Genomic DNA, 24660 nt, shown 5'->3' on the forward strand with positions numbered 1-24660 from the left:
AGAATGTTCTGCTCCCTCTGACTATGACTGATACCCATAGCGCCATTGTCTGTGGATCTGACCCAGTTGATAAGTTTCTGTAAGGAAAACATTTAGTCCTATCCACAAAAATGCTCATGGTGTGATTTTGGCCTCTACATTTACAGACACCAAGCCTAAGAATTTTTATTTTATACAGAAGCAAAACATTATACCCTGTTTTTGTGCGCCCAGACCATGAACTAGAAACTAGGGACAGTGTTAGCCAGCTATTTCAGTGTTAGTGAAAGAACTCAGGCATCCCCACCTCTCTTCAAGTTGACATGATGTTTCTGCTGCCCTACGGTTATAACAGCATATTTAGTAAGCACCAGATATTCCAAGGAGACTGAATGTGGCATTCCATGGGCTCCAGTAGCCTTGAACACAGCCAGAATTCATGTGACCTATGAAAGGTTTGTTCACGGAAATTTTTGTTTCAAGGTCCATATCCTATCATCGGCCAAAACCTTTCTATGAAAATCTCCAGATGGAGCATAAGCAGGTCATGGATGACCTACAGAGATTGCAAAATGAGAACAAGGAAGCCTTGGAAAGATTCCATGAGATCACCGAGGAATCATGCTTCTATTGGTAAGTGTCTGTGTTGCAGGGGACCAGAGCATTGTGAAAAGTCCATCTCTGCCTATTTTGTGTCTGTACTGCAGAGTCCACAGATAGGTTCTAGCTATTATGGCTTTTAGGAAAAATCATTAGCAAGCAGTTCTTGGTCTTGTTTTCATGACACTCAGTTTTGCTAATTGTGAGAGAGACAATTAGCTCCTCCCAGCCCCAGACTATCAACCTTAAATAGACTACAGTTCACTGATTGTCATCCTTCCTTATACTATCACGAAGTTATACAATTTGTCATGTTTTGGTGATATTCAACCATTAAATAGATTTTCCTGCTACTGCCTAACTGTAATTTTGCTAGTGTTATGAATCACGATGTGAGAATCTATTATTGAGGAAATCTGAGAGGTCAACCATGTAAGAGTAATGCCATCACCAAAGGAGTCATGACCCATAGTTTGAGGATGACTTCTCTAAGTAGAGGAATATTATGCAGCATGAGATTGGTGTCAGGAAGGTTCTCAAGCATAGGCGTCTTGCCCATATTGGACTTCTACACCACTTGAGTGTCCTGTCATCCCTCTGAGTGGCTTTGTCCCCTGTCTTCTGATGTGGCCCCATTACCATGGTCAGTTAAGGGCACTGAAGGAACTACCCACAGAATTAGAGAATCTTGGGTTTCTTTTTTTGACATATTCAGAAATAGTTTGATTCTTACTGGAATTTCTAGTTCTCTACTTTTGGCCTTCTGAGAGCAGCTGTCATGGCTGCATTGACCACTTGTCTCTGTCACCTTTGGTAACCAGAGGTCCCGTTGAATTGATGGGTTATGGATGCAGGGGTGGTTGGAAGAGAGTCAAGGTCTTACTATCCAGAGAGTGTTTCTAGCAATCTGCAGCAACAACTCCAGATGGAGAAGTCTCAGGTGCAGTACGTGGTGGAGAAGCTGAGGCAAGAGACCAAGAAGGTGCTAGGGGAATGGATCCTGCTCCAGTATTATTTGGATGAACTGAAAGCCATCTGTGAGAAAGAAGAGCGAGTCATCCGTGACCTCCAGACCCAGGAGCATCAGGTAGAGAAAAGCAGCTGGGTCAGGGTCAGGTCCATCATTATTTACACATGGACTATAAGGGTGTCTGTCCATCGACAAAATTGTGGATTTACTTATAATTTATACACATATAAACGCACACAAACACACACACATACAAACACACACACTTTTCATCCTCTGCTTTCATGACATCCAACTGTTCATTTCATTGTCCATGCATCAGTAGTACTACGAAGGCAGTCTGTTGTGAGTACCAATTGCCACATACACCCTGCTGCTGTACTAGAGGCTGCAGTTCAAGCAGGGTGATGGGTCAATAAAACTTCACAGTCCCACATCACACTGTATTGGGAGTGGTGCTCTGTACACACTTGAGGGAGTTAGTTCCAATTCCTGTGGCTCATTTGGTTGGCAAGTGTGTATGATATCACAGTGGGGGCAGGAGAAGCAGATTGCCAGGCAAGGAGACAATGTCAAACTAGTGGTTCTCTTTGTCTGCTCATTAGATGGCATGTGGCCTTTCTTCCTCCTATTCTCTGGAATCAAAGGTATTCTCTTACCATGCACAAAACTTGGTTCACACTGACAGAACCTCCAGTGGGACTTTGCCAGTAGTGTTTACTGTGTGTTTCTTTGGCAAATTCTCCCATCCTGGAGATTATAGTATGGAGATGATAGGTTTTCAGGGATGTGGAATTCCTGGAAGACAGGCTTAGAGTTTTGTATGTTGAAATCTTCAAAATGAGGGGCTGTTATGTTATCTGCTTGCCCTCTTTTCACCTCTGTCTCTGTCTGTCTGGCTATGTGTCTGTCTGTCTGTCTTTCTATCCCTCTCTCTCTCTCCCTGTCTGAGTCTCTATTTCTCTCTCTCTTTCTTTCTCCCTCTCTTCCCTTCTCTGTCTCTCTGTTTATTGATATGTCCATGTCTCTGTTTGTGTGCACAGCTGTATATATGCAATCACCTAGAGAGGGCAGTGGAGGAAACTGAGGGGGTTATTATCCAATGCATGTGGAAGTTGTTTAGAGGAGACCACTTGGTTTCTCAGTCTCTATCCGGAAACAGGATTCCACTTTACAGAAGCTTCCTCGAGATCCTCTGTGTGTGCTTGCACTTGTCTTAGAGTGAAATCATACCTATGCTCAAATCTCTACTAAGATCACAACCTTCTAATGAACAGGAGCAGCAGAGACTGGAGGCAAATCTACAGTCCCAGCAAAAGGAGGAGCTAATCATTGAGAAAAAGACCTTAGCAGGAAAGCTGCAGAATTACCTGACTGTCTCCCAGATGAGGTATGAGCCAGGAGTTGAAATTGGGAGCCAGGTTCAAGTCAGTATCTTCTACTTTTGATTTCTGCCTTTTGTGCAAGAAATAGGCAAGGCTCCAGGCAACACCAGGGAACCTACACGTCTGAATACTCTGCTGTTCCGGGCAACATGAACTTTTCACTAGGAAGTAATAGGCTTGATGATGTAGGCCTTTGTGTAAGGTTTTTTCTGGATATGCGGCATGAGAGTGCCCCATGGCCTTACCAGTTTTCTAAGCTGAAATGTCGTTTTATGTCTGCCTATAAAATGATGTGGTCTGTGTTTAACTCACCATGAATATTCTGTGTTTCTCCACTCTGCTGTTATTTGTGTATTTAATATGGTGTGTTGGAGAATGTTCTGTTCTTTCTTTATATAGCACATACATACAGTACTCAGATCAGCCTGCGACACTGGTAGAAGCCTGACAAATTCAAGGACAAGCTTTTCTGTGACCCTTATTCACTGGGGGTATAAACAACGACTACTGTCATGTGATCAATGCTACAGTTTTCAGCATAGTCGAGTATTTGTGAGGTCACATTTGACAGCTGACAATGCAGGACCCCACTAGGACTGATCTCTGACTGGTCCTTCCTCTTCCAGATCAGAAAAACTGCAACAGGAGATAGAGAAGGCTTCAGGCCATGATGAGAGCACCCTGCAGACAGAACTGCAGTTCCACGAGCACTAAGAGACACAGGCAAGTGAGCCACCATTGCATTGTATTTTCACAAACAATGGCATTCCTGGGGAGGCGTTTCTTCCTCAAATCTATGTTTGTATGTGTGAATAGACCCTGGTTTTGTCTAATTGGTAACAGAACAATGGTGATTTTGGAACTGACTGCCTTTCTTTATCTCACAGCACACTTTCAGAGAATTAAGGAGGTCTAAGGAAGCCACAGAAAAGCAAAAATCACAACATTCTCCAAAATAGAATCAAGACCTCACCATAAGAACTGTCAATCTAGCTGTAATCTCACCCGTGATGCTAATATTATGCTAAGTTATTTGGTATGTCCAATGTCTGATTCATGTGTCTCTTGTCTCAATTTCAGGAGTAACAAAATCATCACAAAGAAGTTTGAGATCCAAAATACCTTCCAAGAAATACTCAGAGCCCACACATCTACCAGCAAGTGGAGCTCAACAACATGGAGGGAGGACATGTCTCTGCTCAAAATTCTCATCCTGTCCAGTGCTGAAGCTACTGCTTTTCACTGTTTGTTCGTGGTTTGGGATTGTTGTTCCAGTTTCACGTTTTATGATTCTTTGGATCTGATCTTTGTTCTTGTTTTGTGTTTGATATTTTATTAAGATTATATGTTTTATGTACTCCATGCCCTGTTGAAGCCCTTTGTTCTTGTTTCATATTGATATTAGTTAAGGCTATATATTTTATATAGAAAATGCCCTGTTAATTCCCTACTGAGTGCAATGACTGTTTCTTTTTTCCCTGGAGATTTATTTAAATTAGAGACAATGTAGTTTTAATGTGGTTCCCAATTATCTCTCCCTTCCAGCCTATCATACCCTGCCAACCCAGTGCCCCATCCACCTTCTGCACCCCATCGTTTTAGGCCTTGCATGTGGGATCATCAAAGTTTGTCACATCATTTAAGGCTGTGTCTAGGGCTTCTCCAGTGGAAATGACTATATTGAAATAAATAAAAAGTTTAAACTCTTCATTGTGTGTGTGAAGTTTATGATTCAATTTCATTTTTGCTTTATTTAATGGGCAATTACGCAACTGGAATACCAAAGCAATTGTGTTCTTTAATTTGGGCATGTAACCTACAAATTCAGGAGGAAAAAACTGTAATCCCTTTTGTGGCTTGAAATTCTTAAGCCAACTGAAATCTGGTACGTAAGGGTACTTGAGGATCGGAGAGGATGGGGAATCCAAGCCAATGATTTCAGTTGAATCTTTCTTAATACAGCCACCTGGATCACAAGTTGGGCAGAGGGTGATGGTCGAGCCTATAAGTATACAGAGAAGAATCTCTCTATGCCTGAAGTACACCAGATAGCATAGTGGAGACACCTAGTTGTCAAGAGAAGCCTTCCTGCTAGCCAGGTTCCAGAGCCGCATCAGTCTCAAATAAACACAGAGGAGGCTATATTAATTAAGAACCTGTTGGCCTTGCCTGTTTCTTACTGGCTAGCTCTGACTAAAGAAATTACCCCATAATTGTTAAACTAAGTATTTCTCTTACCGGAGAACTTTCTGGGCTTCTTATCCCTATGGCAGTTACATCTTGACTTCCTGTGTTTCTCCTACCCAGAATCCTGCTTGACTCCTAGTCCCACCTATCTTGGTTCCCTATTGGCCAACAGTGCTTTATTGACACCTAGTGACTTCCAAAGGGGTACATCATTGTGTCTAGAGTCCCAAATGTTGCTGGCATACCTAAGATATGTAGGACCTCTAACTCTGCTTAAACTACCTAGACTTCTTGCTCAATCCGTGGCATTAGTGATACATTATCCTCATCCTCTGGGGCCAGAACTCTTGTGTGTGATGTCCAACAGGAGTCCAAGTCAGTCATGGGGGCCACAGACAGTGTAGGAGCTATCCTCGGTGCATCTTACATCCCCAGACACCAGTGAGGCACACAGATGCACTGATGCTATTGGAATTTGGGCTCAGAGATGTTAGCAAAGCCTGAAGTATGCTTGGGAATGTCATGGGGGCCTTGACGGGTAGTGGAGGAGCCTTGTCCCCATCCTGCTCTCCTACTGCCCCACCCTGAGGGTTTGACCTGTGCTGTTATGCAGGGCCTCTGAGGGACTAGTAGATGCAGGGAAGAGGTATGGGAGAGGGAGCTGGGATTGATGTGTGAAGCATGCATGTTTCTAATTTAAATCAAAACTTATTTTGAAGATGAAAGTCTGGTTAAAACCAAAACCAAAACCAAAAAGAAACACATCAACCCAGCCCCAGTAGCTAAGAACACCATTACATCTCATCTTTCACTTGTAAGCCTTAGTAATAGTTCAGATGTGAGAACTCTCATCTTTAAAATGTTTCCTAATGATTTTTCAGACTGGTATGAGCCTGCCAGCTGCCTTCTTCCTGAATTATAATCTTTCAGACTTCAATATAATGCCAAGAATATCCCTTGGTAAGAGTAGCTGCCCTTCTGCCTTGCTTGCTGAGGTTGTTTTCCTTTCGCAACAATGTTACAACTTTCCGGGGGTGGAGGAAGGAGGAATCCTTGTTTTGCAAAGGTTGGTACTGGCTTCCTTGCCATCATGCAGTCGGTGTTTACCTTAGAGCCTTTTCTTCTGCTCTGTGGAAGCTTAGAGCAGTGCTTGGTTCATAATTGTTGGGAAATAATGGCTTCATTCCTAGCTGTTTTGAGTTGATCCCCACAACTGCACTAGAATTTAGTATAAAATAATTACTGAATATTTTTATTATCTTCTGATTTTATCATGGAATATCTTGTTTTCTTCCATCTATAGTGATTGAGAGTTTTGCTGGGAGAAGTAGTCTGGGCTAGATGCTGTGGTCTCTTAGTGTTTGTAGAACATCTATCTATCCAGGACCTTCTGGGTTACATTGTTTCCATGGAGGATTTGGGTGTAATTCTGATAGGCTTGCCTTTATATGTTACTTGGCCTTTTTCCTTTGCTGGTTTTATTACTTCCTTTATTCTGTATTTTGGTATTTTGATTATTATGTGGCGAGGTCACTTTTATTTTTATTTTTTGGTCCATTCTAGTTAGTGTTCGGGAAGCTTATTGTACTTCATAGGCATATCCTTTTTCAGGTTGGGAAAGTTGTCTTCAGTGATTTTGCTGATATGTTTTCTGCAACATCGAGCTGGGCTTCTTTGCCTTCTTCAGTTTTACCCATTATTCTTCGGTTTGGTCTTTTCACATTGTCCCATATTCGGGGATATTTTGTCTTAAGTATTTGTTGGAGTTTGTTGTTTTTGTTTGTTTGTTTGTTTAACATTTTACAGATGCCACTCTTAGTTCCCTCTCTCTCCCCTCCCCCCTCACCTCCCAGTTCTCCCAACCCCTCACCCACTTTTCATCCTCCCTTTGCTCCCCTGGGAGGGCAATGGCTTCCATGATGGATTTTCAGAGTGTGTCACATCAGCCCGGCAGGGCCTACGTACTCCCCCAGGTGTCCATGCTGAGAGAGCATCCCTCCATGTGGGATGGGTTCCCAGAGTCGATCTGTATGCCAGGAAGAAATACTGGTCTACTGTCTGAGGTCCCACAGGTTTCCTTGTCCTCTTCTCTGACACCCAGGATCTGTGGGCGTGTGTGTCTGGATCAGTCCCATGCTGGCCCCTCAGTCATCAGTCTGGGGTCCTTGTGTACCCCCTAGTTTAGTTACCTGCATTTCTCAGTTTCGCCATCATGCAACTGGGTTCCAGGAGTTCCATTCGGTTCCCTGCATTGGATGTCTGTCACTGCCTCCATCAGCCATGAGTTGAGAGTTCTAGGATGATATATAAGGTAGTCATCATTTTCATTTGCATTTAAGGTTGGCTTAGTGCTAGTTGGTGTCATTCTTTTAGATCTGTGAAGAACTCATTAATGGCAGCCCTCTCCTCCAACTTATTATGGCTCCCTCTTTTATGGTAGTTCCCCTCCTTGTCTCCTCTATTCTTATCCTGGCTCAACCTTCCTGCTCTCCCATGTCCTCCTTGGCCCTCATCTTTTCCCCTTCTCTTTTTCCCATCTCCTTCTTCCTTCCCCTTCTCCCCCCAATCCAATTAGGAGATCACAGCACATGCATATCTCTCTTAGGGTCCTCCTTGCACCCCAGACTCTCTTGCTGTGGGATTATAGGCTGGCATTGCCCTGCTCCTTGTCTAAAATCATGTATGAGTGAGCAAATACTATTTTACCTTTTTGTGACTGGGCTACCTCACTCAGCATGGTTTCTTCTACTGCCATCCATTTGCCTGCACATTTCAAGATTCCATTTTGTTTCTGCTGAGTAGTAAGTACTCCATTGTATAAATGCACCACATTTTCCCACCCACTCTTTAGTTGATGGGCATCTAGGTTGCTTCCAGGTTCTGGCTATCACAAACCATGCTGCTATGAACATAGTTGTGCAGATGTCCTTACTGTATGAAGGTGCAACTTTTGGCTATATGCCTAATAGTGGAATTGGTGGATCTTGGGGTAGACTGACTTTCATTTTCCTGAGCAATCGCCATACTGATATCCAAAGTGGCTGTATGAGTAGGCACTCCCAACAGCAGTGGAGGGGTGTTCTCCTTTCTCTACATCCACTCCAGCATAAACTGTCAATAGTGTTTTTGATTTTAGTCATTCTGTTGGGTGAGAGATGGTGTCTCAGAGTTGTTTGGATTTGCATTTCCCTAATGGCAAAGGATGCCTCTTGGCCATTTTAGACTCCTCTATTGAGAATTGTCTATTTAGTTCTGTACCCCATTTTTTCCATTTTTTATTTTTAAATATAAATTTGAAACAGGGATTGTTCACATGTCAATCCCAGGTCTTTCTCCCTTTCTCTCCCCTCCTCCCAAGTCCTCCCTTCACATCCCCCTCCAAAATCCCCACTGTAGCAAGCTGCCAGTGTGTTTGCAGCTTCAGTGTTAGTATACTTCACAATGATCTGAGGCTAAGGGCTAAGGAGGAAAATAAAGACAAAGACAGCGGTTCATTCTTACAAAGAGAATGACATTTATTATTACAATGGTAGAGCCTTATATACCAAAGTCAGGTATGGTGTAAAAACACCAAGGTCAGAAGCCTATGTTCCCAGGGCCCTCCAGCAAAAGGGTGGGCCAAAACCAGGAATTAACCTTTAGACAATAAACATGAACTTCCATGCAAGCCTTACTGGGAGGAGGTGACAAGAAGTGTTTTGCTAAAAGCTCCTAGTAACCAGCGGTCAACATACCCCCATGGAGGGTGAGTGCAACGAATCCCTCTTTCATATAAAATTAGAAAATAAGTGTATGGCTTAGGTTGCCTGGAACATTAACATCTATGCAAACCGTCAATGAGAAGTCTGCCTGGACCTCACAAACTCTGTCTTAGGCTGGTAGATGTCACCCAGGACGTACCTGTCATTGATAACTCATTTGTCTTGCTGGCTCAATCAGGCCTGCACTGAGGGTTTGTCTGTTAACAAGTAAAGCATGACCTGCTTTGTAAGAAAATGGTGCTGGGTTTGTGGCCTTTCATGTGGCAAAGGCAAACTAGGGCTAAAGATTGTGTTGCTCAGGGTCATAATCCTGAGGGCTATCGACCCACTTCGTTTCTCAAGTAAGAGACCTGTCTGTTGCAGTCCAGTTAAGAGGGGATCTCAAAAGGGAGGCACCATGGTTTCAGTTAGAATAGCCAATTAATTCCATTTGTTAATTAAGATTTAAAATTCCCAATTTTAATTAGTATAAATTTGGGCACTTAAGGTAGAGTCATCCTCCCCGGGGGTTTACCCAGCATGGGTGCATTTGGTTTTGTGCATGCTTGTGTGTATTCACATGTGCATGTGTGCAAGCATGTATGTGCATGCATGTACGTGTGTATATGTACATGTGCATATGTATGTGTGTACATGTGTGTATGTGCATGTTTGTTTACGTGTATGGGGGCATTTGTGGGTGTGTGTATGATTTTCTGTAAAATATGGCTTTGACAGTTATTTTGAATACCTCACTGAATCTAATACTTAGAGTTGTATGTGGGGTTTTGTTATATGTCGGATGCCTTTACCACAGAGGACTTGGCAACTAGATGTGCGTGTGGTGCATTAATTGTATGGGAGCTACCTTTTTAGGACCCGGTAGCAAGCTGTAACTTCATTGAGTATGTAAATGGATTTGTTGGAGAATGTGTGCCCAATGTGTTTCTGGATATGTGGCTATGTACCTGGCATTTATTATAGGGCAGGGTGTGTATTCTGGGAAACTAGCTGTGTATGGGAACGTTGGGTACAGAGGAAGTTGTGTCAAGCAGAACCTGACTCCTAACCCTGAGTAGATGGCTTTAACTGTGTGGAGTAGTAACAATGGATCTGACACAGAACACCCCCCTTCTCTCTTTTTTTCTATCCATATCTATCTATTCATATCTATCTCTCTATCTATCTATGTATCTATCTATCTATCCATATCTATCTATCTATTTATCTATCTATCTATGTATTTATCTATATCATATCTCTGTGTCTTTGACTTCAGTCTCTATCTTTGTTATTGTCTCTATCTCTGACTCTCTCCTCTCTCTTTTTCTCTTTATGTATGTGTATGTACATGCTTTGTTGTAGGGAGATGGACACATAGTAGGAGAAGGACATAGATGTTTGTTTGTAAACAGGGCTTTGATTGTATTGTTGATTATTATGTGCATGGTTTCATGCAAGCATATATACCTGAGTATGTTTGAGCGTGTGGCTGTGTACCTGGCATTTGGTTATAGGGAAGAGTGTATATGAATACTAGCAAACGAGCTGCAGGTTCTATACATCTCCTGTTCTTAGCTCTCATTCTTCAGATGTGAGTATAAAAGAAAGAGGGACAGAAGGGTAGAAACTTCCTAACATGAATGGTTATCTTGATCTATATGTGCAAATGGTACTTTTACTGTGGGGGATGGGTACTATCCAGGAGCTGAAACCTAAGTCTTATGTATCTGTTTAGTTTTGGATGTGTAGGAGGTAAATATGTGGTAGATCCTCACAAAGCCATGCTTTTGTATGAGGCTTTGACTACAGGAGAGTTGACATCTAGTAGGACCTGCAACTAGATTCCTGTGTGGGACATTGGTTATAGAGGAGGATGCACAGTACAAATTCAAGTCAAACAGTGGGTTGGAGGTAGGAGGTGAGGGTGAGTTTGTACCTAGCAGACCACACGAGCATCCCTGTTCTGGGGAGTTTTGCCTGCAGGAGGAATTAACATGAAGAACCTGACTTTGACTGTAGGGCCTAGACTTGTTCATGTGTATGTACTGAGCATATTGTCACTAGGGTAGGGGTATCTAGCAGTACTGATCAAGTACATATGTTTGTGTATTGAACCTTGAGATTAGGGCAGGAGGTATCTATCATGGCCTGACACCTAGTCCTGTGTACGTGATCTGTTTAACAGTTGAACAGAACTGAAACATAGGCCTGATTATGGGGCTTCATCTATAATGGATGTGATATATAATACAACCCTACACTTCTCCCTTTGTGTATGTGAATGCATGTATGTATGTATGTATGTATGCATGCATGCATGCATGCCTAGTGTTCTCTTGCAGGGGAAGTAGTATCTTACATGATCTGACATCTTGCCATGTACATACATGGTTTTGTGTTTGTGTGTGAGTGAATGTGTGTATTTGGGGATTGTGCTATAGTGAAGTTTGCAACTTTAGCTGGTGCATAGTAGGATCTGACATACATACAAGCAACCACACACACATAAGCACACAAAGCACACACACATGCACACATACATACAAACACATGCACACATTCACAAATGCACACACAAACAGGGATAAGTTCTAGGTTACATTATTTTTCCCTTCCCTTATGGCTGAAGCCCCACACTCAGTCCATTTTTCATGTACAGCTAGCCATCTGCTCTCTTAAACAGATCACACAGGATACCTAAATAGAACCTGACACCAATCCATCTGTGTGTGTGTGTGTGTGTGTGTGTGTGTGTGTGTGTGTGTGTGAATAAATACTGGTCTGGAGAGCTAGTTATATGTGTGGGATATGTCTGTAGGAGATGGGGTGAATAAAAGATACCTAGATTTGTGTGTGTATGCGTGGGTTATGTGTGTGGGATATGTATTTAAGAAAGGGGGTACCTAAAAAGATACTTATATGATACCTGTGTATACTTATATAGTTGGTCCTAACAGCTAGTTTTATATGTGGGATCTGTCTTTAGGAGAGGGAGTGGCTATCAGGACTCTTAGGAGTGTGTGTGTGTGTGTGTTTGTGTGTGTGTGTGTTTGTGTGTGTGTGTGTGTTTGTGTCGTTGTGTACTTACATAGCTAGTTTAGACAGCTAGATATGTGTTTGGGATCTGTCTTTAGGAGAGTAGGTGCCTAAAAGGATACCTAAATGTGTGTGAGTGTGTGTGTGTGTATTTACATAGCTTGTCTCGACCACTAGTTGTGTGTGTTATTTGTCTGTAGGAGAGGGTGTACCTAAAAGGATACTTATATGTGTATATGTGTGTATACTTATGTAACTGGTCTTGACAATTAGTTATGCCTGTGGGACCTGTCTGGAATAGAGGGGGTATCTAAAATGCTATGTAGAAGGGAGTGTCTAAAAGAATAGTTAGAAAAATGTGTGAGTGTGTGTGTGTGTGTGTGTGTGTGTGTATACTAACACAGGTGGTCTTGACACCTACTCATGTGTGGGGATTTATCTGTAAGAGAGGGTTGCCTATACAGATTTCACAGTGTGGTGTGGTGGTGTTTAGGTGTGGGTGTATACTTACACAACTGGTCTTGACAGCTTGTTATGTGTTTGTGACTTGACTGCAGGAGAGGGGGTGCCTAAAAGAATACTTAGGTGTCTGTCTGTGAATGTGTGTATACTTATATACCTAAACTTAAGAGCTAGTATGGTTCTTTCTTTAGGAGCGGGGCTGCCTAAAATGTGTGTGTGTGTGTGTGTGTGTGTGTGTGAGTGTGAGTGTGAGTGTTTATGTGTTTGTGTTTATATAATTGTTCTTGAAGGTGGTTATGTGTGTGTGTGATCTGTCTGTAGAATTAGATGTGTGTGTGTGTGTGTGTGTGTGTGTGTGTGTGATTACATAGCTGGTCTTGAGAGTTACTCATGTGTGTGTGATTTGTCTGGAGGAACTGGTGACTAAAAGCTTCCCATAGGTGAGTGTGTTGGGGGGCATGTATACTTACATTACTGGTCTTGACAGCTTGGTATGAGTGTGGGAAGCTTCGGTAGGAGAGGGTTACCTAAACGGATATTTAGATATGTGTGTTTATATGTTTGTGTGTGTGTGTGTGTGTGTAGTTATATAACAGGTATTGACATCTTGTGGGCATCTGTATGTGGGAGAGGAGTGACTAAATGGATACTGTGTGTGTGTGTGTGTTTACTTATATAGCTGGTCTTGAGAGATAGTTATGTATGTGGCAATTGTCTGTAGGAGAGAGGATGCCTAAAGACTAAAGACATGATACCACGGTGTGTTTGTGTGTGTGTGTGTTCGTGTATGTCCTTGTGTATACTTATGTTTGCTTTGGACAGCCAGTTATATATGTAGCATTTGTCTGTAGATGGGGTGACTAAAAAGGAAACCTAAGTTTGTGTGTGTGTGTGTTTGTCTTTGCATATTTATATTACAGGTCTTGACAGCTAGGGGATCTGTCTGTATAATGATGGTGCATAAAAGAATACCTAGATGAGTGATTCCATATGTGGAGGTGTGTGTGTGTGTGTGTGTGTTTGTGTGTGTTTGTGTATTTATGTGTACTTTAGTTGTTAGGTAGGTATAACCTCACATTATTCATCACACTCCAGTCTGTAATGTGCCATTCTGGTTCAGGAATGGGGTCAATGTGGAACATGGGCCAGTAACTAGCAATGTAACATGAGAACAAGCATATTGTGCATCATAGGAAGGGGTTCATCAGAACCTGATGCCTGGCAATGACCCATTGATTGTTTGTTGATCTCAATGACTATGCTACTGATGTTTCATTGATAAATTGTTCAACTGTAGCAATTCTTGCGAGCACACCTCCCTCTTTCCTTCTAATATTTTCATCTTCAAACTCATCACAGACTTGCAGAATATGATATTTAAAAGTTTAATACTAGTACTCTGTTGACATGAGACACTATTGATCGTGACAGCACCAAGCACAGATGTCACTCTGTCTGGAGTCTGATATGTCCTCAGGTAATGCCCTCATGGGCAAAGAACTGCCCCCATTTCACCAGCTGACTTTAGACATGCCGTCCTAGTATGACTGCAGGAGATAAATAAGAAGTGTGCTGAAGCTTGCCAAGTGGGGGTAAGACAGTCTTTCTACCTTCCTGCTACTGTGTTGGTCAGTCTGATATCCTAGCCCTTTTCCAAAGCTGGTTGCCCTTATGCTGCTGTGCGAATTTGGATGACTGTCCAGGTTGCCTGCTGGTTCTGTCTTTGCTGGAGGTTTGGAGGCTGCTCACCTGGGCTTGCTGTCTATCAGAGTATTGTCTTCCTTCTTAGGTCTTTGATGAGTTTGAAGATTAGCCTGTCCCAATTACTGTTCTGTCTACTGAGATAGAAATATTAGGTACATGACGTGAACTTTCCAGCTGAGAACTGCTCTATAGTAATATGTGTTATGCCTTTCCCCTAGGAATGGACACGTCATTATTGAAATTTACTGTTATTGTTTTACTTGTTGTAGATCTATAGGGTTAATGTTCATAAGTTTCCTTCTGCTAACACACACTTGAATTGTGCCATGATTGCATATTTTTAATTCAAAAGTCAGTCTTTTCTTTAGACTGAAATCAGAATAGAATACTAGTAGGTACACTAGAAGGTACCGGTGGTGATCACCACACCCACTTGGGCATGGCCACAGGTACTTAGGGCCGTGTGGGATGTAGGCCTGTGGAGAGAGCAGCAAGCTCTCTGGGTTCCAGTTGCTTCTTGGCAAACAGCTGAGACTGGAAGTTCTTAGAGCTGACCCTGGCTAATCGGTTTTTCATGGCAGTGAATTCTTCCACCCAAAAAGTAACCTACGATATACCTATGCCATGAACTTCATCCGATAACGGAACAAGCTTTTGTGGAGTATGAGTAACTGATATATAAATATATGTATGTTATCCTTCTCACAAACATCTGTGAAAGCATTAATGCCAATGTCTCCTGGAATTTTAGATGCCATTTTACGTATGGCTAATGGTGTATCATAAAAGTTCTTCCAATTGCATCCTTTGAATAGTGATCTCCTCTAGGTACCAAGTAATCAATAAAGCCAGTGAACATTCATGAAGAGCAAATGAGAATCAACTTACCTACTGTAAAATAATTTCTGTAGACTCTTTACTAAGAAGTCATTTTAAAAGATTACTTCTCACCATCAAATCAATAATTTCCAATAAGAGGGAGAATTTTGCCATGAATAAATTTATCAACTATGATAATCTTGTCCAAATAATTTCAGTAGGAGATATCAGTGAGTTCCTGATCTGGAAAGTACTACATATATTCTAGTAAAAAACCAGGAATCTCTGGTTTGGGAATAAGTTGGTGGTGCAGGGTTTTTGTTGTAAGCCAAGAGAGAATGCTTGGTAGGAAAACTTGATTTCAGCTGAGTTATGTGGAAAAGTGATTATCAGGGAGGCCATGTTATTTCCACATGACATCACGGGTCCCTTCCCTGAATATTCCAATGTATCCTGGAGCCTATGGAATCCTGTGATGTCATGTGTGTTGTAGCAACACCAACTGCCTTTGGAGACCTTCAGTTTCCTCGAGGATGAACGTGTTGGAGAGCCTGGGGAATCTCCTTAGGAGACAGTATGGAGAGGGCAAAGAGACAAGGGAGAGGCAGAAGAGGCCTGACTTTCAACCTCACTTAAAAGGATCAAGAAAGAAATGGTTCAAAAGGAAGAACAGTAAGTCCTAAGTAGAAAATGGGGAGCTCTCTGGAGAAGGTTGCTTTTAGCTGGGACATTGATAATGGGGAACAGGACCTGGGGTTTCTGGGAAGAAATTGCCCATCAGTGCCTGACATGGCTCCTGGAAGGCACGGATTCCTGGGTAGTAATTTGTCTCTCCCAGTAGCCAGGACCTAATAAGGAAAAAGCTATTTTGCTTGTACCACATATAATTCTATGTTGAAGAAGTGTGAGATGGTTGAATTATCAGGATCAAATGAGACCAGCATGAGGGAGGGACTGGTGTTGTGTGCTCAGCTACTGGCAGGTCATGACTGTACTTCAAGACAGTGGATATCTTTAAGTAATGTTCACCTTCTCTGTGTCTCCTGACTTGTCAGTGAGTTGGCTTGGTGATATTTGAATCTCAAAAAGACATGAGTGCCTGTGGACAATGCTAATTACCTTATGGTTTCTAAACCCACAGACTTATGAATTCTACAGGCAGGTTGAATTGAGAGCCTGCAGTTGTGAATGAGCCTTAGACATTTCTGTCTTAGTTAACTTGAATTATGTGCTGAGGCAGCCGAGAAAATCAGATGGTTGACAATCCCAACTGCCTTCAGAAATGGGAGAGCTGAGATGCCCTGGAGGGACATTTCAAGCCTGGGTAAAAATCCATTTGTGTGTCGCTGAGTCACAGGTATAGAGTGGTCTGTATATCCTCCACGGCTTGGCATAATACAACTTGACTCGGGTTCCTCTACCCACAGGGGCTGCTGTAGAACCATCAACTACCTCCTCCCCAGTCACTAAGAAAGGGATGAATGAGAAGATGGAGGGTATGAGTAAACAGCTGGATCAATTGGCCATGGAAACCAAGGAGCTTAGGGATTGCCTCATCTCCATCACTGAAGGATGCCCTGACGACAGGTATTCATTGTTTCCAAAGCCACCTTGACCATCGTGGTTCCACAATTTCACTTTTTGTTTATTTTCTCTAATTTCTGTGGCCCTATGTGTGTACACCTTCATGGTATCCTTTTGCCCATCACCGTGTTTCTCATTGCTTCCCATAACGAGCACCTGAAACCTGGGCAGGAGTCAGATGGGGAAACAATAGTATTATGTGTCCTCTAAAAGAAAACCAGAGCCGATGGCCTGAGACACATAACTCAGAGACTGAAAAAGTGGTATGAGTTGCCTGCATGCATTTGGACACATCCCGTCAAGTGGCAGCTTCTATGAGATGTTAGCTGTTGTTAGTTGGTTGTGACTCTTTACATGCCAGGGAAGATGATATGTGATGAGCACAACATGGAGCAGCTGGAAAGCCCTGTCACACATGTCATTGTATGGTTACAAGCCCTGAGAAAGATCCAAGCACATTGTGGTCTGCTCTGAGATACCACACCTGCAATCATTTCTTTAGTATCTCTTGGTAACAGTCTCTCTCACTCTCTTTTCCCTCTGTCTGTATCTGTCACACACACACACACACACACACACACACACACACACGCACACACGCACACACAAATAAACACATATGTGGGTTGGGTGGTTGTGCATTTCTTCAAGGTTACATCCCTAGACCTTGCCATAAGGTTACAGTTTTTGGTCATGTGGTGTTTTCTGTCTCTAAGTTCCCAGTGGATACCCATGATTTGCATTGGTATCCCCAAATTTAGCATTACAGTTCTGCCAGTATGCTCACTTTAATGATATGTAGATATTCTGTTGATTAGTTTATAAATCTATGATAAGTTTCTGTAAGGAAAACATTTAGTCCTATCCACAAAAATGCTCATGGTGTGATTTTTGGCCTCTACATTTACAGACACCAAGCCTAAGAATTTTTATTTTATACAGAAGCAAAACATTATACCCTGTTTTTGTGCGCCCAGACCATGAATTAGAAACTAGGGACAGTGTTAGCCAGCTATTTCAGTGTTAGTGAAAGAACTCAGGCATCCCCACCTCTCTTCAAGTTGACATGATGTTTCTGCTGCCCTACGGTTATAACAGCATATTTAGTAAGCACCAGATATTCCAAGGAGACTGAATGTGGCATTCCATGGGCTCCAGTAGCCTTGAACACAGCCAGAATTCATGTGACCTATGAAAGGTTTGTTCACGGAAATTTTTGTTTCAAGGTCCATATCCTATCATCGGCCAAAACCTTTCTATGAAAATCTCCAGATGGAGCATAAGCAGGTCATGGATGACCTACAGAGATTGCAAAATGAGAACAAGGAAGCCTTGGAAAGATTCCATGAGATCACCGAGGAATCATGCTTCTATTGGTAAGTGTCTGTGTTGCAGGGGACCAGAGCATTGTGAAAAGTCCATCTCTGCCTATTTTGTGTCTGTACTGCAGAGTCCACAGATAGGTTCTAGCTATTATGGCTTTTAGGAAAAATCATTAGCAAGCAGTTCTTGGTCTTGTTTTCATGACACTCAGTTTTGCTAATTGTGAGAGAGACAATTAGCTCCTCCCAGCCCCAGACTATCAACCTTAAATAGACTACAGTTCACTGATTGTCATCCTTCCTTATACTATCACGAAGTTATACAATTTGTCATGTTTTGGTGATATTCAACCATAAAATAGATTTTCCTGCTACTGCCTAACTGTAATTTTGCTAGTGTTATGAATCACGATGTAAGAATCTATTATTGAGGAAATCTGAGAGGTCAACCATGTAAGAGTAATGCCATCACCAAAGGAGTCATGACCCATAGTTTGAGGATGACTTCTCTAAGTAGAGGAATATTATGCAGCATGAGATTGGTGTCAGGAAGGTTCTCAAGCATAGGCGTCTTGCCCATATTGGACTTCTACACCACTTGAGTGTCCTGTCATCCCTCTGAGTGGCTTTGTCCCCTGTCTTCTGATGTGGCCCCATTACCATGGTCAGTTAAGGGCACTGAAGGAACTACCCACAGAATTAGAGAATCTTGGGTTTCTTTTTTTTGACATATTCAGAAATAGTTTGATTCTTACTGGAATTTCTAGTTCTCTACTTTTGGCCTTCTGAGAGCAGCTGTCATGGCTGCATTGACCACTTGTCTCTGTCACCTTTGGTAACCAGAGGTCCCGTTGAATTGATGGGTTATGGATGCAGGGGTGGTTGGAAGAGAGTCAAGGTCTTACTATCCAGAGAGTGTTTCTAGCAATCTGCAGCAACAACTCCAGATGGAGAAGTCTCAGGTGCAGTACGTGGTGGAGAAGCTGAGGCAAGAGACCAAGAAGGTGCTAGGGGAATGGATCCTGCTCCAGTATTATTTGGATGAACTGAAAGTCATCTGTGAGAAAGAAGAGCGAGTCATCCGTGACCTCCAGACCCAGGAGCATCAGGTAGAGAAAAGCAGCTGGGTCAGGGTCAGGTCCATCATTATTTACACATGGACTATAAGGGTGTCTGTCCATCGACAAAATTGTGGATTTACTTATAATTTATACACATATAAACGCACACAAACACACACACATACAAACACACACACTTTTCATCCTCTGCTTTCATGACATCCAACTGTTCATTTCATTGTCCATGCATCAGTAGTACTACGAAGGCAGTCTGTTGTGAGTACCAATTGCCACATACACCCTGCTGCTGTACTAGAGGCTGCAGTTCAAGCAGGGTGATGGGTCAATAAAACTTCACAGTCCCACATCACACTGTATTGGGAGGGGTGCTCTGTACACACTTGAGGGTGTTAGTTCCAATTCCTGTGGCTCATTTGGTTTGCAAGTTTGTATGATATCACAGTGGGGCAGGAGAAGCAGATTGCCAGGCAAGGAGACAATGTCAATCTAGTGGTTCTCTTTGTCTGCTCATTAGATGGCATGTGGCCTTTCTTCCTCATATTCTCTGGAATCAAAGGTATTCTCTTACCATGCACAAAACTTGGTTCACACTGACAGAACCTCCAGTGGGACTTTGCCAGTAGTGTTTACTGTGTGTTTCTTTGGCAAATTCTCCCATCCTGGAGATTATAGTATGGAGATGATAGGTTTTCAGGGATGTGGAATTCCTGGAAGACAGGCTTAGAGTTTTGTATGTTGAAATCTTCAAAATGAGGGGCTGTTATGTTATCTGCTTGCCCTCTTTTCACCTCTGTCTCTGTCTGTCTGGCTATCTGTCTGTCTGTCTGTCTGTCTTTCTATCCCTCTCTCTCTCTCTCTCTCTCCCTGTCTGAGTCTCTATTTCTCTCTCTCTCTTTCTTTCTCCCTCTCTTCCCTTCTCTGTCTCTCTGTTTATTGATATGTCCATGTCTCTGTTTGTGTGCACAGCTGTATATATGCAATCACCTAGAGAGGGCAGTGGAGGAAATTGAGGGGGTTATTATCCAATGCATGTGGAAGGTGTTTAAGAGGAGACCACTTGGTTTGTCAGTGTCTGTCCGGAAACAGGAATCCACCTTCACAGAAGCTTCCTCGAGATCCCCTGTGTGGGCTTGCACTTGTCTTAGAGTGAAATCATACCTATGCTCAAATCTCTACTAAGATCACAATCTTCTAATGAACAGGAGCAGCAGAGACTGGAGGCAAATCTACAGTCCCAGCAAAAGGAGGAGCTAATCATTGAGAAAAAGACCTTAGCAGGAAAGCTGCAGAATTACCTGACTGTCTCCCAGATGAGGTATGAGCCAGGAGTTGAAATTGGGAGCCAGGTTCAAGTCAGTATCTCCTACTTTTGATTTCTGCCTTTTGTGCAAGAAATAGGCAAGACTCCAGGCAACACCAGGGAACCTACACGTCTGAATACTCTGCTGTTCCGGGCAACATGAACTTTTCACTAGGAAGTAATAGGCTTGATGATGTAGGCCTTTGTGTAAGGTTTTTTCTGGATATGCGGCATGAGAGTGCCCCATGGCCTTACCAGTTTTCTAAGCTGAAATGTCGTTTTATGTCTGCCTATAAAATGATGTGGTCTGTGTTTAACTCACCACGAATATTCTGTGTTTCTCCACTCTGCTGTTATTTGTGTATTTAATATGGTGTGTTGGAGAATGTTCTGTTCTTTCTTTATATAGCACATACATACAGTACTCAGATCAGCCTGCGACACTGGTAGAAGCCTGACAAATTCAAGGACAAGCTTTTCTGTGACCCTTATTCACTGGGGGTATAAACAACGACTACTGTCATGTGATCAATGCTACAGTTTTCAGCATAGTCGAGTATTTGTGAGGTCACATTTGAAAGCTGACAAGCAGGACCCCACTAGGACTGATCTCTGACTGGTCCTTCCTCTTCCAGATCAGAAAAACTGCAACAGGAGATAGAGAAGGCTTCAGGCCATGATGAGAGCACCCTGCAGACAGAACTGCAGTTCCACGAGCACTAAGAGACACAGGCAAGTGAGCCACCATTGCATTGTATTTTCACAAACAATGGCATTCCTGGGGAGGCGTTTCTTCCTCAAATCTATGTTTGTATGTGTGAATATACCCTGGTTTTGTCTAATTGGTAACAGAACAATGGTGATTTTGGAACTGACTGCCTTTCTTTATCTCACAGCACACTTTCAGAGAATTAAGGAGGTCTAAGGAAGCCACAGAAAAGCAAAAATCACAACATTCTCCAAAATAGAATCAAGACCTCACCATAAGAACTGTCAATCTAGCTGTAATCTCACCCGTGATGCTAATATTATGCTAAGTTATTTGGTATGTCCCATGTCTGATTCATGTGTCTCTTGTCTCAATTTCAGGAGTAACAAAATCATCACAAAGAAGTTTGAGATCCAAAATACCTTCCAAGAAATACTCAGAGCCCACACATCTACCAGCAAGTGGAGCTCAACAACATGGAGGGAGGACATGTCTCTGCTCAAAATTCTCATCCTGTCCAGTGCTGAAGCTACTGCTTTTCACTGTTTGTTCGTGGTTTGGGATTGTTGTTCCAGTTTCACGTTTTATGATTCTTTGGATCTGAGTTTTGTTCTTGTTTTGTGTTTGACATTTTATTAAGATTATATGTTTTATGTACTCCATGCCCTGTTGAAGCCCTTTGTTCTTGTTTCATATTGATATTTGGCTAAGGCTATATATTTTATATATAAAATGCCCTGTTAATTCCCTACTGAGTGCAATGACTATTTCTTTTTTCCCTGGAGATTTATTTAAATTAGAGACAATGTAGTTTTAATGTGGTTCCCAATTATCTCTCTCTTCCAGCCTATCATACCCTGCCATCCCAGTGCCCCATGCACCTTCTGCACCCCATCGTTTTAGGCCTTGCATGTGGGATCATCAAAGTTTGTCACATCATTTAAGGCTGTGTCTAGGGCTTCTCCAGTGGAAATGACTATATTTAAATAAATAAAACGTTTAAACTCTTCATTGTGTGTGTGAAGTTTATGATTCAATTTCATTTTTGCTTTATTTAATGGGCAATTACGCAACTGGAATACCAAAGCAATTGTGTTCTTTAATTTGGGCATGTAACCTACAAATTCAGGAGGAAAAAACTGTAATCCCTTTTGTGGCTTGAAATTCTCAAGCCAACTGAAGTCTGGTACGTAAGGGTACTTGAGGATCGGAGAGGATGGGGAATCCAAGCCAATGATTTCAGTTGAATCTTTCTTAATACAGCCACCTGGATCACAAGTTGGGCAGAGGGTGATGGTCGAGCCTATAAGTATACAGAGAAGAATCTCTCTATGCCTGAAGTACACCAGATAGCATAGTGGAGACACCTAGTTGTCAAGAGAAGCCTTCCTGCTAGCCAGGTTCCAGAGCCGCATCAGTCTCAAATAAACACAGAGGAGGCTATATTAATTAAGAACCTGTTGGCCTTGCCTGTTTCTTACTGGCTAGCTCTGACTAAAGAAACTACCCCATAATTGTTAAACTAAGTATTTCTCTTACCGGAGAACCTTCTGGGCTTCTTATTCCTATGGCAGTTACATCTTGACTTCCTGTGTTTCTCCTACCCAGAATCCTGCTTGACTCCTAGTCCCACCTATCTTGGTTCCCTATTGGCCAACAGTGCTTTATTGACACCTAGTGACTTCCAAAGGGGTACATCATTGTGTCTAGAGTCCCAAATGTTGCTGGCATACCTAAGATATGTAGGACCTCTAACTCTGCTTAAACTACCTAGACTTCTTGCTCAATCCGTGGCATTAGTGATACATTATCCTCATCCTCTGGGGCCAGAACTCTTGTGTGTGATGTCCAACAGGAGTCCAAGTCAGTCATGGGGGCCACAGACAGTGTAGGAGCTATCCTCGGTGCATCTTACATCCCCAGACACCAGTGAGGCACACAGATGCACTGATGCTATTGGAATTTGGGCTCAGAGATGTTAGCAAAGCCTGAAGTATGCTTGGGAATGTCATGGGGGCCTTGACGGGTAGTGGAGGAGCCTTGTCCCCATCCTGCTCTCCTACTGCCCCACCCTGAGGGTTTGACCTGTGCTGTTATGCAGGGCCTCTGAGGGACTAGTAGATGCAGGGAAGAGGTATGGGAGAGGGAGCTGGGATTGATGTGTGAAGCATGCATGTTTCTAATTTAAATCAAAACTTATTTTGAAGAGGAAAGTCTGGTTAAAACCAAAACCAAAACCAAAAAGAAACACATCAACCCAGCCCCAGTAGCTAAGAACACCATTCCATCTCATCTTTCACTTGTAAGCCTTAGTAATAGTTCAGATGTGAGAACTCTCATCTTTAAAATGTTTCCTAATGATTTTTCAGACTGGTATGAGCCTGCCAGCTGCCTTCTTCCTGAATTATAATCTTTCAGACTTCAATATAATGCCAAGAATATCCCTTGGTAAGAGTAGCTGCCCTTCTGCCTTGCTTGCTGAGGTTGTTTTCCTTTCGCAACAATGTTACAACTTTCCGGGGGTGGAGGAAGGAGGAATCCTTGTTTTGCAAAGGTTGGTCCTGGCTTCCTTGCCATCATGCAGTCGGTGTTTACCTTAGAGCCTTTTCTTCTGCTCTGTGGAAGCTTAGAGCAGTGCTTGGTTCATAATTGTTGGGAAATAATGGCTTCATTCCTAGCTGTTTTGAGTTGATCCCCACAACTGCACTAGAATTTAGTATAAAATAATTACTGAATATTTTTATTATCTTCTGATTTTATCATGGAATATCTTGTTTTCTTCCATCTATAGTGATTGAGAGTTTTGCTGGGAGAAGTAGTCTGGGCTAGATGCTGTGGTCTCTTAGTGTTTGTAGAACATCTATCTATCCAGGACCTTCTGGGTTACATTGTTTCCATGGAGGATTTGGGTGTAATTCTGATAGGCTTGCCTTTATATGTTACTTGGCCTTTTTCCTTTGCTGGTTTTATTACTTCCTTTATTCTGTATTTTGGTATTTTGATTATTATGTGGCGAGGTCACTTTTATTTTTATTTTTTGGTCCATTCTAGTTAGTGTTCGGGAAGCTTATTGTACTTCATAGGCATATCCTTTTTCAGGTTGGGAAAGTTGTCTTCAGTGATTTTGCTGATATGTTTTCTGCAACATCGAGCTGGGCTTCTTTGCCTTCTTCAGTTTTACCCATTATTCTTCGGTTTGGTCTTTTCACATTGTCCCATATTCGGGGATATTTTGTCTTAAGTATTTGTTGGAGTTTGTTGTTTTTGTTTGTTTGTTTGTTTAACATTTTACAGATGCCACTCTTAGTTCCCTCTCTCTCCCCTCCCCCCTCACCTCCCAGTTCTCCCAACCCCTCACCCACTTTTCATCCTCCCTTTGCTCCCCTGGGAGGGCAATGGCTTCCATGATGGATTTTCAGAGTGTGTCACATCAGCCCGGCAGGGCCTACGTACTCCCCCAGGTGTCCATGCTGAGAGAGCATCCCTCCATGTGGGATGGGTTCCCAGAGTCGATCTGTATGCCAGGAAGAAATACTGGTCTACTGTCTGAGGTCCCACAGGTTTCCTTGTCCTCTTCTCTGACACCCAGGATCTGTGGGCGTGTGTGTCTGGATCAGTCCCATGCTGGCCCCTCAGTCATCAGTCTGGGGTCCTTGTGTACCCCCTAGTTTAGTTACCTGCATTTCTCAGTTTCGCCATCATGCAACTGGGTTCCAGGAGTTCCATTCGGTTCCCTGCATTGGATGTCTGTCACTGCCTCCATCAGCCATGAGTTGAG

General features: G+C 42.6%; 2 protein-coding genes and 1 long non-coding RNA gene across 5 annotated transcripts; 2 read left to right on the top strand and 1 right to left on the bottom strand.

Moving 5' to 3' along the window:
- Positions 1-401: 401 nt before the first annotated feature.
- LOC121136171 (disks large homolog 5-like) lies at positions 402-4231 on the top strand. 2 transcript variants are annotated; one of them, XM_040735957.1, is made up of 5 exons: positions 402-612; positions 1483-1666; positions 2827-2939; positions 3561-3657; positions 4015-4231. In XM_040735957.1, exons 1-4 carry the CDS (start codon positions 428-430, stop codon positions 3646-3648), a joined length of 570 nt encoding a protein of 189 aa, XP_040591891.1. In that variant the 5' UTR covers positions 402-427; the 3' UTR covers positions 3649-3657; positions 4015-4231. The 2 variants fall into 2 exon arrangements, with proteins under 2 accessions (XP_040591891.1, XP_040591890.1); XM_040735956.1 differs by having other exon boundaries at positions 3561-4231.
- Positions 4232-4679: 448 nt separating this feature from the next.
- On the bottom strand, positions 4680-24660 carry LOC121136179. The gene is made up of 3 exons (XR_005873295.1): positions 24560-24660; positions 7311-7415; positions 4680-4936 (listed from the first exon to the last, which is right to left on the bottom strand). It is a non-coding gene; the product is annotated as an uncharacterized LOC121136179 (long non-coding RNA).
- Positions 15371-21633, top strand: LOC121136178 (disks large homolog 5-like). Of its 2 annotated transcripts, XM_040735981.1 has the most exons (7): positions 15371-15557; positions 16313-16472; positions 17696-17845; positions 18717-18900; positions 20076-20188; positions 20809-20905; positions 21263-21633. In XM_040735981.1, the coding sequence occupies exons 1-6, from the start codon at positions 15419-15421 to the stop codon at positions 20894-20896; spliced, it is 834 nt and encodes a 277-aa protein (XP_040591915.1). In that variant the 5' UTR covers positions 15371-15418; the 3' UTR covers positions 20897-20905; positions 21263-21633. The 2 variants fall into 2 exon arrangements, with proteins under 2 accessions (XP_040591915.1, XP_040591914.1); XM_040735980.1 differs by having other exon boundaries at positions 20809-21633.

Source organism: Mesocricetus auratus, unplaced genomic scaffold, assembly GCF_017639785.1.
Source record: "Mesocricetus auratus isolate SY011 unplaced genomic scaffold, BCM_Maur_2.0 Super-Scaffold_100053, whole genome shotgun sequence".
Classification (NCBI taxonomy): domain Eukaryota; kingdom Metazoa; phylum Chordata; class Mammalia; order Rodentia; family Cricetidae; genus Mesocricetus; species Mesocricetus auratus.

What these genes read in the sequence shown, in the direction of transcription:
- LOC121136171 (XM_040735956.1), top strand. Translation starts at nt 428, where the DNA reads ATGAAAGGTTTGTTCACGGAAATTTTTGTTTCAAGGTCCATATCCTAT. An exon ending in GAGGAATCATGCTTCTATTG is followed by an intron (nt 613 to 1,482) that starts GTAAGTGTCTGT and finishes GAGTGTTTCTAG; the next exon opens with CAATCTGCAGCAACAACTCC. An exon ending in TCCAGACCCAGGAGCATCAG is followed by an intron (nt 1,667 to 2,826) that starts GTAGAGAAAAGC and finishes TCTAATGAACAG; the next exon opens with GAGCAGCAGAGACTGGAGGC.
- LOC121136178 (XM_040735980.1), top strand. Translation starts at nt 15,419, where the DNA reads ATGAACGTGTTGGAGAGCCTGGGGAATCTCCTTAGGAGACAGTATGGA. An exon ending in ATGGTTCAAAAGGAAGAACA is followed by an intron (nt 15,558 to 16,312) that starts GTAAGTCCTAAG and finishes CTCTACCCACAG; the next exon opens with GGGCTGCTGTAGAACCATCA. An exon ending in GAAGGATGCCCTGACGACAG is followed by an intron (nt 16,473 to 17,695) that starts GTATTCATTGTT and finishes TTTTGTTTCAAG; the next exon opens with GTCCATATCCTATCATCGGC.